A 17346-nucleotide genomic window follows, 5' to 3' on the forward strand; every position below is an offset into this window, starting at 1 on the left:
TTCAGAGATGTCACACAAAGCAGTTCTTTCAGTTTCCAGTTTTAAGCATACGATTCCAATTCTGACAGATGCACCTCGATGCTAGTCCAGGTGAGCGTCGAAGGGCGGGGAGGGCCTTACTGCACACGGAAACAGCAGTTTTCTTTTGACTATGTGATCCTGACTGAACTCATTTTCAAGCCAATAAGAGAAAATTAACATTAAGACTTAAATAATTTATCAGATGGCTTCAAAAGGGACCAGTCATATCAGGTCAGCTTTCAGAACAGGCTTCCACACACCCTGGACGGGTTGCCAGGCCTCACAGGGCTACAGGACATGGATGTATGGATCTGATATGTGTGGCAGGCTGTACCATGTATAACACTGCACACACACCATTTCACATTAGTTAGCTGAATGTGGCTAATGCTAGCATGCATGGAAAGAAGGCTGCTTTTATCACTCCCAGCGTCCACACACACACTCGCACTCACACACACACACACACACCTGTGCAGGATAAGGTTACACATGGCTCTGGTCAGGTAGTTATCAGTTTACTCTTACACAGCCTACATACAACTGTTCATTTTCAAAACACACAGTGATTAGCAGAGCGGTCATCACTCTTCCTTTCCACTTTGCATTTTTAAGCATGTCCTGCTGCAGCTGCCCCTTGTGGCAGGTGTCTGCTTAACATCTCACAGCCAACTTAATTGGCCATGAACAGAGCTGTGAAAAAGAATTTGATCCTGATTTCTCAACTTTTTCCATATTTGTCACACTTAAATGTTTCAGATCAAACAAATTTTAATATTAAACGATAAAACGAGTAAATCCAAAATACACAGTTTTTTGTTTTTTGTTTTTTTAAATGGACAAAAAAAAAAACAAAAAAAAAACATAACTACAGTGTGCCAGAAAATCCTGAAGGGTTCAAGCTGATGGCTTGTACCCTGAAGCTCAAGCAGAGAGCAGAATTTGTCCGTTTTTTCCATATGTGGATAATGGCTCTCACCGTGGTTTGCTGGAGTCCCAAAGCTTTAGAAATGGCTTTGTAACCCTTTCTAGACTGACAGATGTCTGTGACTGTATCTCATGTGTTTTTGAGTTTCTTTAGATCATGACATGATGTGTTGTTTTTTGAGATCTTTTAGCCTACTCCGCTGTAAGTTGTTTGGATAGGTTTTATCCCTTAAAAAACGAACTCATTTAAAAAACAAACAAACAAAAAAAAAAAAAAAAAAAAAAAAAACACACATTTTGCAGTAACTCAGGTTATCTTTGTCTAATATTAAAATTTGTTTGATGATCTGAAATGTGTGACAAATATGCAAGAAAATAAGAACTCAGGAACTCAGGGTGTACCCTGTACAGGTTGCCCTATGTCAGCTGGGATAGGCTCCACCCCCCCTGAACAGGATAAGCGGAAGAGAATGGATGTTAATGATATATTGATAATTAATCTAAAGGACTGGCATTTCTGTTGCCTACTAGTATGGGGTTAGCAGTGTTTACACATTGAATGGACTATGGTTATAGTCCAACATATTACCATGTCTACAACGATATGTTGTGGATTTTGAGTCTCACCTGTGAGGAACAAATGTCTCCAGAGCAGAGTCCATGTCTACGGTGTTGCCATAACGATGATATTGTGGATCCTCGATTATCTTTAGGCCCTTCTTCCCTCCAGTCTTATTATGGTCTGGCTTTGTACCTAATAACAGAGAGGATATGTGAATTATACAGAATGTATTTTAACAGGGTTTTTACAGGGTCTCTCATCCACACTGCTATTAGAATAAATACAGGTGTTTACAGAGGAGGGAACATTTCTAAGTAAGGCCACACTTTAATATGTTGACCAGTTTCTGAAGTTTGTTTTTAATAAACCCAACACCACACTGCAGCGGGACTTCTCTTCATTGTCAATTTACACACCATTTTGTAGCAGCGTCCTAAACTGATCCACAGCGCTGTCCACCTTGATCTGGTAGAACTCCCACAGTTTGATTTGAGGGAACACGTCCTGCCACATCACACTACGGACGGCCTGAAACAGAAGGAAACACACACACACACACACACACACACACACAGAAGTGATTCTCACTGCGTTTCTGAAGCCTTCAAAATGCTGCTGGAAAAAACAAAAATAAACCAAAAAAAAAAACAAAATAAAATTTGCCGTCCACAATCAGCTATTCTGACATCTGTAAAAACACAATGCAATATGATTTATCTGTAATTTACTGTTTTGAGGGTTTTTTTAATGTGGCGTCACAGATTTGAATAATTTCACTAAATAACTCAAATAACTACCCCCGTTTACTTAAAGGTCACAATTACTTGAAGATAATTTTTGTAAAACAATACTGTGAACCAAATTTATGAAGACCTGCTGTGGACTGAATCTTCCATCTGCAAAATACTCGATACCAAGCAACATGGGTCTATGAATAAAAATTTATATTAAAAAAAAAACAAAAAAAAACAAACAAACAATACAAGCAGAGCATTAGATTTATGGAGGCCCCTTAGTTTAGATTTGATGATCAAAACAGATCCTGAGTCAGCTTTTACTGGCTAATGTTACCAACAGTCCCAAAAATGAAATGCTGAAGTCTGTCAGTTCATTGAACTTTGCAGCTGAGTAAATACTGTCCAGTCTGCAGTGTATGCAGCACAGCCAAGTTACAGCTTACAAGGTAAACTTGGCATGTTTGCTTGTTAGTTTTTGGGTTTTTTTGTTGAGATGCCAGTTGGTAGTGGTTGGAAACAAGCAAACAACAATATACAAATTAATAGCTAAGTGATAAAATAATCACAAATATAAAATTACATATAAAAATAGAATTAGCTACTATGCTAGAAAAATAAACCTGTACTTTTTACAAAATTAACATGTAAAAATAAATTTTTTTTTAATTCAAATAGTTTCTAGAAATTTCTTATTTATTTATTTAATATATATATATATATATATATATATATATATATATATATATATATATATATATATATATATATATATATATATATATATATATATATATATATATATATATATATATATATATATATATATATATATATAAATAAAAATCTGTCCTGAGCTATTGAGTAAGTAATCCACTGAATAAAAATATAACTCGTGTCATTTGTTAATGAGGGTGTAGATCAAGTTTTTAGTTATGCTTTTAGGAGGGCTGAATTTTACCCACATCTGCATTGGTAAAAATGACACAGGCCAATGGCAAAAATCAAGATAATGTGGGAACCCAGCACTCACATTCAGATGGCCTTCGTTGGCGATCTCAGGAGGAAGTCCTTTAGCTTTGTAGCGTCCCTCTGCTACCCTGGTGGTTAAATGCCAGAGGGCTCTGTCTAAAACCCAGGCCGGGCGCAGGTGAGGAGAGTTCACCAGGTTATATCCACATTCTGGATGCTCTCTTATCCACATGCTGTTAGCAGCTGTACAGGAACATAGGAGCACAAAACATGTCATTAAACTGTGCTGGGTACAATTAATACAGAATAAGTTGCTGTAACAAAAAACAAAAAAAAAACCCAAACTAAAACAAAACCCAAACCAAAACAACCCACGAAAACAAAAAGTTAAAATTGAGATTTAATTACTTCATAAATATTTTATTTAGCTTTTGAGAGATCTATTAATAGCCTCACAGTGAGTCAGGCATAAATACCAGTCTGCGTTTAACCTTTAGATCAGGCTCATTTTACTACTTGACCTTTTCTAGGGGAGAGGATGAGATGAGGGGGGTAAAGGGTTACACAGAGTTCTCTGTGCTGTGCACTGTCCTATCTTAGCACAGAGGTTTGTGTCTTAAGCTAAAGATGTGTCTGGAAATTGGTTTTATGGACTGAGGATTGTGAAATGATCCAGACTCACTCTGAAAAAGGACCTTTATAATAACTGTAAAGCAACTGTGCTATAAAAAGCTACTGTACAAGATTAAAAGTAAAAGTGAAGTCAGTAAACTTTTAAAGCATGTTTTCAATCATATTTGACTCCTGATTCTATGCAGACTTCAACTGAAATCTAATTCAGACGATGTACAGCGAGAGCGAGTGAGCACAGGCGAACCTTAACCTGCATGCACTTTACGCACTCACCCATCAGGCAGCCTGAGACCACAATCAATTTGGGGGAGAGAAGAAATTAAATAAATAAATCATTAACTGCAAACACTCACCAACTGCTCTCCAAGTGGTAGTGAAATTGTGAAAAGTACAACACAAAACAAGCCTGATTTGTGTCACACTTTCAAGTTTTAATACCACTCAGTAATTAGTGAGTGTTTGCAGACAAGTCAGCATCTTCCATGCAGGTTACAGGTGATTACAGCAATCGCCTAGCAACCAAAGCAACCAACGTTTTTAGACCGCACCCTCTCTGAGATCAACTTCACTCAGCGACAGCCAGCAACTCCCAGGAACCCCTTGTCAACCAGTCAGGGGACACAGAGGTTTTGTGCATGGCACCAAGCGTCAGTACTGATCAGCTACCAAAACAGAAATCAGCAAGCAAATACTGAAATGTTTGCCAATGTTTCAACATCAGCAAGCAAATGTTTCAACATTTGTTTCAACACTTTTTTCACAACATGAATGGCCCACTGTTCACCTGTTGTGCTCCAAAGATGACAAAGCTACAGCAGCCTAATATTTTCCCACCTTTTTTTTCCCCCCTTTACTGCTTTTTGTTGCCTCAGAATGATGAAGTAATCAGTCAATAATCAGTCAACAGCCAAGTCCTGTCAAACCTGAGATTTAGACATCAATCTCACTCTGGTGCATTTTGCATGCATCTCTTGCCTCTGTCAGATAAAATGATGTAAACAGATTGCTTTATAGAATAAGGTTCATGATCTCTCTGAGGAGCCCGCCTGCTTCTGATCATCTCAGTTTCATTTCTGAGATTTAAAATAGAAGTAAAATATGAGTATATGTTTGCAGCTGTCCATACAATGAACAACTCAAAATATAAGGACTGCAACAGTTCACTGCTGGGTGATCATTTATTACTAACACGCATGTGATTTATATATTACAAATAGTGTATAGGTCTAATTAAAGACTAAGAGGATGACTGTATATGTGTGCAAGAGTGCGCACCTGTAGGAGTGTGTGTCTGTTCTGTAACATGCAGTTGAAGGGCATGTGTTGTGGGATCCTTGAATTTCCTCACTGTGTGCGTAGATGTTTTACCAAAGAAAAAGTGTGCTCATTTTGCCAGATAAATTCTGAAAGTTGTTAGTTAGCATGCAAGATCTTGGGTGTGTGCAGCATAACTAATATAAACCAAGAGGTGTAAAAGTCAAGAACACACACACTCACACACAAAAAATGATAGCTATTAAAGGAATGGTACAACTTGTTGCACATATGTTGAGTTCTCCTAGAAGTCCATATTCTGAGCCATGTGTTATGAAAAGCTCTGTTGTGCCCAGGTGGTTTACCACTCTGTGGTTCAGTCATTGAAGGGTCGTGATCCACTTCAGCTGCTGTCCCACAGGAAGGCGGGGTTTCCTTTGTCCTCTTTATTAGCCGAGTTAGCACTCTGCTCTAACGGTCTTTGCTCCTGGTGAAGTTAGCTGCTGTGGCTAACTTGCACCTTTTTACTTGGTTAGAGGTGGGTACCAGCTAACCTGGAATCTTCTGCAGGATGTTGCATTGCTGCAGTCAGAAGACTGTTTGTGTGTCTATTTGCAGAGCACATGAACGAAAGCTTGGAGCGCAGAGGTCCGAGCAGGCTCATGGCTCCTACGATATTCTAAGGCTCAGGTGTCAAAGAGGCAAATCAACATTTGACATAATATTAAAACCAAACAAACCCCCTGTCAAAAAACTAAATAAACCACACATACACTCATCCTGTTCTGACTCACCAGTGTGATTATACACCACATCTGTAATGCACAGCATGTTCCATTCTGTCTTTAGCTTCTCCAGCAGCACCCCCACATCTGTCCAGGTGTAGCTACAACCCTGTGGGCTGAACTCAGGGTTGACGCTCAGCTGGTCAGCTAAGGAGTAGCAGGACCTGGACTCTCCTAGAGTCTGCAGTGGAGTGAAGTGGATCATGTTGTATCCTGGAAGAGAAAGCCACATGCACCATTAATCCCTCTACACCCCACTATGTAGTGTAATACTTGCACAGCCACACACTCATACAGACCCACAGGACTGATTCAAGACAGCACATTCAGATGACTGAAGCAAACAAACACATCCTGTCTGTGACTGAGTTTTAGCCAGAGGGTCACTGAGTTCACAGCATTAACTTTGTTTTTCTGAAAAAGAAGCTGGTGTAGACACTGACCCTTACTCTGTAATATCTTTGCTATGTTTCTGGCTAAATGTGAGAACTTGTAATATTCTGTTGTCTGTAGGCAATGTGAGCAAACACTGATTTCCATAGCAGCATTTTTATTTTGTAGGTGAGTTTTTCCATGTCCATAACTGGACACAATGAGAATGAAAACAAGTGAACCAGAAAAGTTAATGTGGGATCTACACAGGCTACACCTACCTGACTCCTTGGCCACTCTCAGTCTATCTGGCCAGTCGTCCAAGTGTCCCAGACATTTGGACAAGTAGGTCTGGATGGTGATGCAGTCTAATGGCAGAGTGTGGTTGTCAGCACCGACATGAAGAACTGGGTCGACCACAATGTAGCCTCCTCCCAAACGCTCTGCGTCTCTGTGGGGAAAAGCTCATTTTCAACACATGAGGTCCAAGCTGATAATGCACAAGGTTGAGGAAATGCTCTGCTCTGGTACTGCTTCTGGAAAATTTGAAAAAGGGCTAAACTATGAGTTTGAAATTGGGATCCGATACCGGTAAATTTTTATGCAATATGAAAATGTCATAATATAACTGATATAGCAATACTGTGCATTTACATTCCTTAATGCACAGAACAATGAGACAAGCCCAGGCACATCTGAGAGCGAGAGCCACGTGTCAATATCAGACGATTTAGTACCAAAAAAGGGAGGAGGAGACACTAGTAACTGATCACGCACAACCCAAAAGTGGGCAAATGACTGAACCGATCATTGCTGGGGCATTCACTAGTTAGACTACGTGACAGGAAGAGCAGGACAGCTAACAGACATTACTGATGTGATTACATGGTGGACAAGAGGCTACAGGCAACTGGTTAAAAAAGCAAAACAAAAAAAACCTCAACATCCCAGGTGGAATATTTTTCAGTTTCAATTTGAAAATATTATGCAGGCTCCGAGAGTTACAAGCTTAAATTACTTATTAATAAAGTGCCCCCCCCCCAAAAAAAAAAACATCTGACTTGTGCTATTCATTACTACTGCACCATAATGCTGCTAGAACCTTGTGGCAATAGTCACACCGAATTAGGAAGTTTGCATTAATAAATGCTGCTGCCTGCAAACTGAAATCACTGAAAATGTTTTTCGGTATTTTTTTTTCCTATTCAATAATGATATTTACAGTATGATACATTTTTGAAAACTAAGGTGGAAAAGCAAAGACCCATGGACCACATGTCACTTTGATGATATAAATCAAGTGACAATTCATGAAGCAACCTCCAGGGCTTTAAAAAAAAATAAATAAAAAAAAACAATTAATCTATGTGGGTGGAGATGGGGATTTTTTTAAATCAGCTCAGAATAACAAATATAGTCTCCAGCTTTCTACCTGTGCAACTCTATACAGTACTGTAGCTGTCAGACCCTTTCCTTACACTGGAAACATTTAGCTTACTGCAGCAGTCACTGATTAAATATCTGTACAAAGCTTTAGCCTCAGAACACACTGATCAACAATCAAGCTGTAACTGGTCACACTGATGTGTTTGTCACAGTTGGGATCTCTGCGATGGTGTGAAAAGTTGAGTGAAGATGAGGCTGAAATTACTAACATCCTTTTAAAGTGACTTAAATGCGGTTACAGTGGCCTGTAGCTGTGTTTAAGTCATGACAGTCAGTCATTAAATTATGTCAAACAACATTTCATAGTCATAATTTTGTTCTGATCTGTAGTCCTTATTCATCCTTCCAAAACTATATTGAAATATTTAAAATCTATAAAAGCTTAGACATTTCTTATAAACATGCCTATCCTGACAAAACTTTGCAGTAACTCAGTAAAACATCTCTGTTATGGTTGTAAGACATGAAGGCTGACGTTAGATCAAATTATACTATACCAAATTTTTCTGTAAACCTCATTTAGCATTCTTATCTAGTAATGGCAGAAATAATTAAACTCTCTATTAAACAAACAGAAAAAGTCTAAATTAAAAACTGTTTATTTCATAAAACACTGGTCTCAGGGCAGGTCTGCCTCAGTTTGCTGCCATCTGGGCAACAAATATCACAGGCCTGTAAGAAAGTGTAGATAAAAATGTGGAGAATCCAGTAAGATGCAGTTTCAGATACCTACACTTGTCCCTGTCAGGTTACAGCTGAATAGATTAAAAAAAAAAAAAGTAAAAAAAACAAATGTTCAACTTCATCTAATGAAAAATTGGGTAAATTATAACTACAGGCATTATAAAATATTTATATATTTTATAATCAAACTCATACCCATCTCCAGTTAAATCAATGCAATAAATAAATGCAATATTCTTGATATTTGCTCTGAATCTGAAAGTACTCGAATGGTTGAGCGGATGAGCGAAACTGCACATTTGGAACAAGGACTCTGAGAGCAAATGAGAACGGACTGCTTTGAACTGGAAAAATATTGATGGTGACACTGGATGATCCCTGGATTGATTCCCACCAGAGCCACTCGGCATGTTATTCCACAACTGGACAGACATTTCTGACTGACATCTTCATCAGGCTGTGATGTTTTTTTTGCATTTACAGTGGTTTCACAAAGTTCTCATTTCTTGAACAACTTACTGAGTTCTACAATTAAATTTAAATTTCACAGGCTTTACTTTACTGTGAGCAGATATGGTTCCAATATAATTATTAAACTGTTACTTCATGAATCCACTGTATTTTCCTGAATTCAGTTTTGACAATTAAACCCTGAAGTCAAACGTGATCCACTGTCAGGAGGGTCTTACGCATATCCGAAGTAGTACTGATAGGAGCCGGCCAACTTGAGGTCCAGAGTGCAGAACTTATCAGAGTCTTCCTCCTTTCCTGTCGGGTAGTTCCATGACAGAGCGTGGAAGCTGTTTCGGTCAAACGGCTGTTTTTCGAGCGGGTAGTTGGTGTACACCATCACCTTCCTCCCCTGAAGGCTCGGGCCGAGGCGGAACTGCAGCTCAAACCCTGGGGACACAAAAGTGCAACACAAAAGGACAAACTATGCATGTTATTACACTTCACCCTCATTTAAAATGTAATTTGCACAACTGCTTCATGTCTCAACAGGCTTAAAACGATTCCTTCACTTCCTGCAGTACTAAACTTGCTTTCTCTGCTACACCCAGATGCACGGAGTCACTTAGTATGAACGGGCATTAACTCAAAACTTGGAGATGCCTCATGCAAAGTGTTATTAGGCAAAAACTGTTGGTGTTCTCGGTCCTCCAGAGTTAGGACCATGACCTGATTGTCTATAAAAATAACAGCCAACAAAATCCCTATCAGGTTCAGAGTCCTGTAAATGTCAAGTGGTACATATATATATCCCCAACTCTTTCAGCCAAGCCAACATGCATTTTAACCTTTAGCCAAAATAATATAGGCTGTAACTGTATCCAGTTTGCTAACAATTATGCAATGCCCGTCATTCTGCCAATACAGATGTTTTTTTCTTCATTTTCATAGTTCCAACAATCCAGCCATGACTTTCATTCTTCTCCCCTTATATTTCAATAAAACTGCTGTCCAACATTTATGTGCTCTGAGTCCAGCAGCCTTAAAACAGTAGAAGGGCCACTGCAGCACAATCCTATTGCATAATATTAAAAATCATATTAAATACAGGCTTGTTTATAGTAGTTATTGCCAGTTCTGTTGTATTTTGAATATTGAAATAGATACAGTAATATAATCAAGTCATTACCTTGCTCGAGTCTGAGCAGAGTCCTCTCTAAGTTCTCCTTCTTGTTGAGCATGAGGACTCTGATCTGCTTCAGGTGTTGAGGCAACATATTATGAGAATCTTTTCAGATTTATACTGATCCCTGGCCTCCTGTCAGGACAAGAAAGAGGCAGGTTACTACATGCTCCATGAAACACATTTTCTAATCAATCACACGCATGCCTGTTTAATCAGCAGTAATCTTACTATTGGAACTAGATTTGCCATACCGGCACTGCCATCCAATTGCCCCTGGGTGATACTAATGGAAAAATTCAGGCTCAAAACTCTGGTTTAAGGACCAAAAAGTTCTTAAACATTGCAGTGACATGGCAGCAGACTGAGGTTCAAAATTCTGCAGACTTTTACATTTAAAGCCTCGTCAGGATGGAAGCCATATTAACACTTTCTATCCATAAGCAGCTTAATTTAAGTGTGAGGGGACAGAATACACAGTACACCAGTTTACTAATTTGCTCAAGTGCGTCTTTTCCACTTTTAAGCTTAAAAAAAAAATTGTTTCCCATCTAGTAGCTTTCTGCTTCGAGCCTCAACTTAACTTCAGATAAACTTTTGTTGCGTGGCAGGAGGTCTTGGAGGTCAAGGAACAGATCTTTTTTTTTTTAAACAAACAAACAAACAGATCCAGAGGAATGATCACAACAAGCAAAACCTGTTTTAATGTTCATATGAACACATGATTCTCTGTGACAACTGTGAAACTCGGCTGATATCAATGTTTAATATAACAATTTGGCCAATAGCAGATGATGTTTTTCCAGGATCTTCATTAGTTTTTTGTTGTTAGCTCCTCCCCTCTTTCCTCCTGGGAAATGCAGCAATTGTTTGTATAAAAAATATCAAATTAATAAATGAACAGTTATATACCAGACAACTTTAAATGATATCTTATTTTCCGATGTGCCAATATCAGTCAGAAGGGCCAGCATCTTCCAGTACTTGGCCAATACGTCAGCGCATCCCTACAGCGACCCTCTCAAAGATCACAACCTCGTGTTTCAGAGTGTAGTCCTCGACTACCACTGTGGTAATTAACTTATGAATAAAAATGCAACATGTTTTGGGAATTCTCATGTTAATATTACTGGATCAAACCGTGGCAGGTATCAAACTCTTACCCAGTGAAGACCAGATGACTTTTTTAAATGTTCCGTGAGCTCCTTAAACCTACAGACACTAGACAGGTAACAAATTAAAGACATTCAACCAAATCTGGACAGTACTGTCTGCCATCATGATCAAAAACACCAAATTACAGTAGTAGAGGCACACACAGAACTTTGACCAGGATCCTGAGAGCTGGTCTGAAGGTTAATGGCACACACACATATACAGTTATGTCCAAAAGTATTTGGAGAATGACAGAGTTTTTGTCATTTAACCGCTTTTTTTATATGCTGCCATGATGTATTTTTAATTAAACAATTAAGATGTGACAGAAGTGCAGACTTTCAGCTTTCAGGGGTTTAACAAAAATTTTGCTTTACTGTTTAGGAATTAATTTTCAGAGTCTCAAAAGTAATTGGAAAATTTACTATCATATTCATAAGGATTATTTTTTAAACATGTGGATGAAAATCCTTTGCAGTAAGTGACTGCCGACAGTTTAGACCCCATGAACCAGATGCTGTTTCTCCTCCCTCTGCTAAGGCTGCTAACACGTACTTTGGTGTCATTTTGGTTTTTGCACTTCCTAATTTTTGTAGCGTGTAGCATTACAAAAGTCAGGAGCACAGAGATTCCAAGATGGCACAGGGGGACAGTAAGATATTAGCAACATGTCCTTCAAGTCCTGAAAGACTTGTGACCTGTGGGTTCCGTGGATCTGACTCGTTTTTCAAGCCCATCCCATAGTTGCTTGATCGGGTACAGATCTGCGGAGTTTGGAGGCCAAGTCAACACCTTCAACTCTGTCATTTTCCTCAAATCGCTCTCTCCAAGAGTCTACATATGGTGCAAATATTGTCTTGATAAAGCACCTTGAGACAGCTGCTGCTGTGAACTGGCACTGTATCAATAAAACTGAATGAAAATTTCATGTTGGAGGTAGGGAATAAACTCCCTATTGTCTCTGTCTCCCTCCTGCACATACACAACTCCACTGTTCTGTCTGTGCCACTGCACAGTTAGCATTTAGCCTTACAGTGGGTGGATGGCACTACATTACCCATGGTCATTCTGGTTACACTGGCAATTGGCACGATGACAGCAAAAGGATAATGCAGTTAAAAAAAAAAAAAAAAAAGACTTCAGGCAGTGGTTTATTGAGACATGCTTTATGCAAACCAGTCTTACACAATGTGAGGAAGTCCTCTTACATACTGTACAGTAAGTAATTAATGCAAACAGACACCAGCAACAATGATTTAGACAAACTCTTCAGTCGATAATCTAATGATTAACAGGGAACTTTGTTTTTGGGAAAAAATACACTGCTCAAAAAAAAAATGAAAGGAACACTTTTAATCAGAGTGCAGCATCTAGTCAATTAAACTTCTGTGATATTGATCTGGTCAGTAAGTATTAGAGGGGGTTGTTAATCAGTTTCAGCTGCTCTGGTGTTCATGAAATTACCAACAGGTGCACTAGAGGAGCAACAATGAGACAACCCCCAAAACAGGAATGGATTTACAGGTGGAGGACACTCACATTTTCCCCTTTTCTTGCATTTGGCCAGGGTCAGTGTCACTGCTGGTAGCCTGAGGTGATACCTGGACCCTACAGAGGTTGCACAGGTAGTCCAGCTCCTCCATGATGGCAAACCATTGCCAGAAGGGTTGCTGTGTCTCCCAGCACAGTCTCAGAGCATGGAGGAGATTCCAAGAGACAGTCAGTCACTCTCTTTGCAAGAGCTGGACAGGACCGTAGAAGGTCGTAAACCCATCAGCAGAACTGTATCTGCTCCTTTGTGCAAGGAGGAACAGGATGAGCACTGCAGAGCTACAAAATGACCTCCAGCAGCTACTGGTGTGAATGTCTCTGAAAAGACTGACCAGAAATAAGTTTTGCAAGGGTGGCCTGAGGTTCCCAACACTCTGCACTCCCTGCCCGGCACCGTGGAGCCTGACTGGCATTTGCCATAGAATACCAGAATTTTTAGAACCACCTGGGTTCCTCCTGGTGCACGACGATGTCCACCCCAATGTGGTGAGAGTATGCAGGGAGTTTCTGGAGGATGAAGGAATTTCGAACACTGACTGGTAATCTGTGAAAAGATCCTCCAGGACATCCTCCATCATCTCATTAGGACATACCCTGACGTTGTCAGGCATGCATACAAGCACACGAGGACCACACAAACTACTGAGTGACATTTAAAGTTGCTGCACTGAAGTTTCAGCAAACGAGATTAGCTTGCTGCATCATTTTCTCACCGTTCGTTTTTGGGGTGTTTTCTAATTCAGTCCTCTGTAGGTTGATAATTTTCATTTCCATCAAACAATGTGGCATCCTTTCATTCCTAGCACATTACCCAGTGCAGTATAGATATCTAGCATGACCCCCCCACCCCCACCCCAAATTGAGATCTGATGTGTCTCCAAAGTGTTCCATTTTTTTTTTTTGAGAAGTATATATATTTTAAAAGAACATTTCACTGGGCACAACACTTATTAGCGATCAGATCTAGAGTATAAAATGTAACTGATTAGAATAGAATGGCCATTAAAAATCTGGCATACCTGCAGCATGTTCTAAGAGACAGTATATGCATATAGTGGGTCTTAGTGTTTCTACCTAACAAATGTTTTTAAGATGATGATGATTCAGGTATTAGTGCAATGCATTCCTTTACAGAGTGGCCCAGACTTACACTCAGGACAAAAATCTTGTTCTTCAGCTGTGAGAGCTCAGCAATCAGTTCTGTAATAACTAGAGCAGGTTAATGCATCCGAAGTCACTGAACCCCACTAACCCCTCCTTCTGAGTCTGCGCAGTGCTTCGGTGCGACCAGGACAAGGTCAGGAATCCAGCCGTTAATGTCCACACTATTTTTAAAACCCCCAACACTGTTTCAGCTCACTCGGTACATTGGGTTGACACGGTTACAAAGTGACAATCAGAGACGTACAATCACATCTAGTTAATAAGCATTCACACGGAGGCGCAGGAGTCTGCAAAGCTAGCGTCCTGCTTGTGGCTGCACTCCGAAATCCATTCAAAAGAGACCTGGTTTGATGCTGCCTTGCTAACAAGAACAGTACCACTTCCTATGCAACACGATGCAAACCACCGGGTTAATTTTCAGTAACCGATGAACATTTGGGCATACGTGTGATTAAAGAAAAGACCCAGTTTCAACAAAGTAACTGAATTTTGGGGGGCTTCATCCTGTCAGCCAGTAGCGGAGTGCACTGTAGTGGGGCGGTACTGTCAAGTTAGAATTTCACTGCGGAAAATAATGCACCATAAAGACTTCGAGCTTCAGAAAAGGGCTAAAAATTTAATAAAGTGGCATTTGCAAGTTAACGAGCTCAGCAAGGGAACGTTCAAAATACAGATTAAAATGTAATTTTGAATGTTTACCAGCAAAGCAGCTGACAATCCGTTTAACCACATTAGGGACTAAAACTGAGTAAACCACTGTCATGTTGTAGGTAAGACTGTAACCGTTAGCCAAACAAGTGTCAACATAGCTGGTAATTTATCTTCGAGCTAGCATCTGCTAGTTGGCAGCATCATAATAATATCTAATAATACCAGCAGACATTGAGAAAAAAGGTTTAAATGTGCATACCGTTCACCTGTCGGTTGTATGTCCGGTCCGTCACAGTAGCTGAATAGCTCACGGACTGACAGCTCTGTTTTCCTGGATGGACAGCAGCTGAAGGAAAAAGGCGTGGCTTACAGGCTGGGGGCTGAATTTATTACTCTGTTGCGTTTACCGTAATGATGCGAAAAACACACACACACAAATATATAAACATGGAGGAAAGCGTGGATGGTTCACTTTCAGTATTGTGTTTCAAACAAAATAAGAGAGCTTAACTTCAAATTTTTTGCACAACATTTACCCTTGTAACAAAAAGCTATCACTGTTTAGGGATCTGGATGAAAACTGTACCTTCTGTCAAGTTAAGTCAGAAACTATAATACATTTATTTTGTAACTGCTCTCTTGCTTTGTAGGTTTTGGAGGGACATGGAGGAATTTGTTAAAGATAAAATTAAACGCACTATCCAAATCAGACCTAAGGATGATATAGTCAAGTTTGAACGTAGAGATACAATTTTGAGCTTCATTATTAATTTAATGCTCCTCTTAGGGAATTTCATATACATAAGGCAAGATCCTCCAGATCCTCCCAAACTTTATGTTTTCTTAGTAGACTTCCACTCATATGTAAACACTTTAAAGTTAACCACTAATAAGAAAGCAGAACTCACATTGCTGCATCTTCAAAACTTATCTTTGATTGATGCTGACTGATAATAATCAAAATATGACTTTGATTACTGTACAATTCTTACTTGCCATGTTTTGTATTTTGTTGTTATTTATGTTCATGCTGATGTCTGTTTCTACTTTATTCTATTTGTGTTTGTAACCAAATAAATAAAGTTTCTCAAAAAATAAATAAATAAATAAATATAAAAAAAAAAAAAAAAAAAAAATATATATATATATATATATATATATATATATATATATATATATATGAAAACATGAAAGGTGGTAAGGAAATGTCCTAATCTTAAAATTTTATTTAAGAAAACCAAAAAAAAAAAAAAATCTGGACTACTGTAAAAGCATGTTTCATTTTACATATAACGCTGCGCAAAAGTCTCGACCCCTTCTTTTAATTTTTCTTCCAAGAAGCCAGACTTTGTTTATTATTTTCAAGGTGGGCTTGAGCAATAGTTCTATAGGCTTTCAGAAGGTCTTTCAGTTTTGTTTTGTTTGTTTGTCTGTTTTTTTGTTTGTTTTGTGATTGTCTGTTTTCACACTGTTTTCAGCCTCACCATTTTAGTAGACCACTTTGTAAACCCACTTACTGCTGACAGATGAATTATTCAAGCATTAAAAATCCACCTAACTCAGTGTTGTGTCTACATGTCTACAAACAAGTGAGCAAACCAATTTTAAATTGTATCTTTAGGCACTTTGTTACTACCAGCCTGTCACAAAAACACAGTTTGTTCCCATTTCTTTAGCTGAATCTCTAAAAATGTCAAAGCTAACAGTTTCACGGACATAAAATAGTATTTTAGCATTAACAGGGTGATTCCCAAAGAGTTATTAGCTGAAAACGTGCCATACCTCAGCATGATGTGTGGTGTCTCATTAAAAGTTTGAGGAAACTGGACAAGTGGAGAAGAAAAGAATAAGTGGCAGGCCTAAAAAAAACTATCTACAGCAGATGAACAGTATGTGAAAGTCATGTTTTAAAGGTATAGTGTGTAAAATGTCACCATTAGATGTCAGAGTTGCAGATTGCAGTCAGTCAACTGATATCTGTTTTTATTACCCTCCAAATTCAGGTGTTTAATTCTACCTACGGTGGCCGCTGTAGGACAAACAGCTCTGGCTGCTACTCATCTGTAGTGAGTGTAGGCTGTCAGACTGCTGTTTACCTCAGCTGTCAATATTTCCATACCTATTGATATGACCTCTGGAGGAGGCTGTAAACCTTTAAAATGTAAAGGCCCTGCAATAATGGAGAGAACACCCAGTACCTTTAATGCCTACAGCGTGCTCTAATCTGTGTAGTGAAACATTGTGCACTGAGGTCTGGCAGGACAAGCAGAGATGAGTCCAGTGTCAGAGCCACAAGACGATCATTCATAACCTTCACTAGTGCTAAATCCAGAATAAAAGGCCTGTGGTATGTAGCCTGTTAATGAAGATAGTTTGATCATATTTAAGATTGAAGCATTAATTAATGGTGAAACTTCTTTGAGCAGCCCTGTAGGAATGGGGTCTACAAGGTGCAGTGAGGGAGACAGTGAGGATGCAACACTATTAACAAGATAATCGACCTCTGTGGAAGTAGAGTTTAGCTAGCTGTTCTGTATTGTGTTGGCACATGGTATTGAATAATAATGAAGGAATCATATCCTTAAAACCAGGTCTTGAAGCAATCTTGCTTCAAGACCCGGTTTTAAGGATAGGAGTTTTTAGGCACCACACAGACAGACAGCAATTTAAGAACATGGGGCTAAACATGGGGAGGGGGGGGGGAGTGCAGAGAAAACTACAGAGTCCAGTGGATCTAAAATTGTTGGGACTCTTAGCAAATGAACTCTCATACGATGTGAGGATGTTGCAGGTGTACTCCTT

General features: G+C 39.1%; 1 protein-coding gene across 2 annotated transcripts in view; it reads right to left on the reverse strand.

Annotated features, from left to right (window-relative positions):
- The window catches only part of agla (amylo-alpha-1, 6-glucosidase, 4-alpha-glucanotransferase a), a 38250-nt gene extending 23348 nt beyond the window's left edge, over positions 1 to 14902 (reverse strand). For both annotated transcript variants that reach the window (XM_030751477.1, XM_030751478.1), the window contains exons 1-8: positions 14804 to 14902; positions 10030 to 10158; positions 9080 to 9290; positions 6542 to 6711; positions 5898 to 6101; positions 3278 to 3459; positions 1927 to 2038; positions 1576 to 1702 (exon numbers count right to left, since the gene is read on the reverse strand). In XM_030751477.1, coding sequence (XP_030607337.1) covers positions 1576 to 1702; positions 1927 to 2038; positions 3278 to 3459; positions 5898 to 6101; positions 6542 to 6711; positions 9080 to 9290; positions 10030 to 10117 — 1094 coding nt within the window. In that variant the 5' untranslated portion in view covers positions 10118 to 10158; positions 14804 to 14902. The remainder of the gene's footprint in view (positions 1 to 1575; positions 1703 to 1926; positions 2039 to 3277; positions 3460 to 5897; positions 6102 to 6541; positions 6712 to 9079; positions 9291 to 10029; positions 10159 to 14803) is intronic.
- Positions 14903 to 17346: the final 2444 nt, after the last annotated feature.

The sequence above is a fragment of the Archocentrus centrarchus genome, chromosome 17, assembly GCF_007364275.1.
Source record: "Archocentrus centrarchus isolate MPI-CPG fArcCen1 chromosome 17, fArcCen1, whole genome shotgun sequence".
NCBI classification, from domain to species: domain Eukaryota; kingdom Metazoa; phylum Chordata; class Actinopteri; order Cichliformes; family Cichlidae; genus Archocentrus; species Archocentrus centrarchus.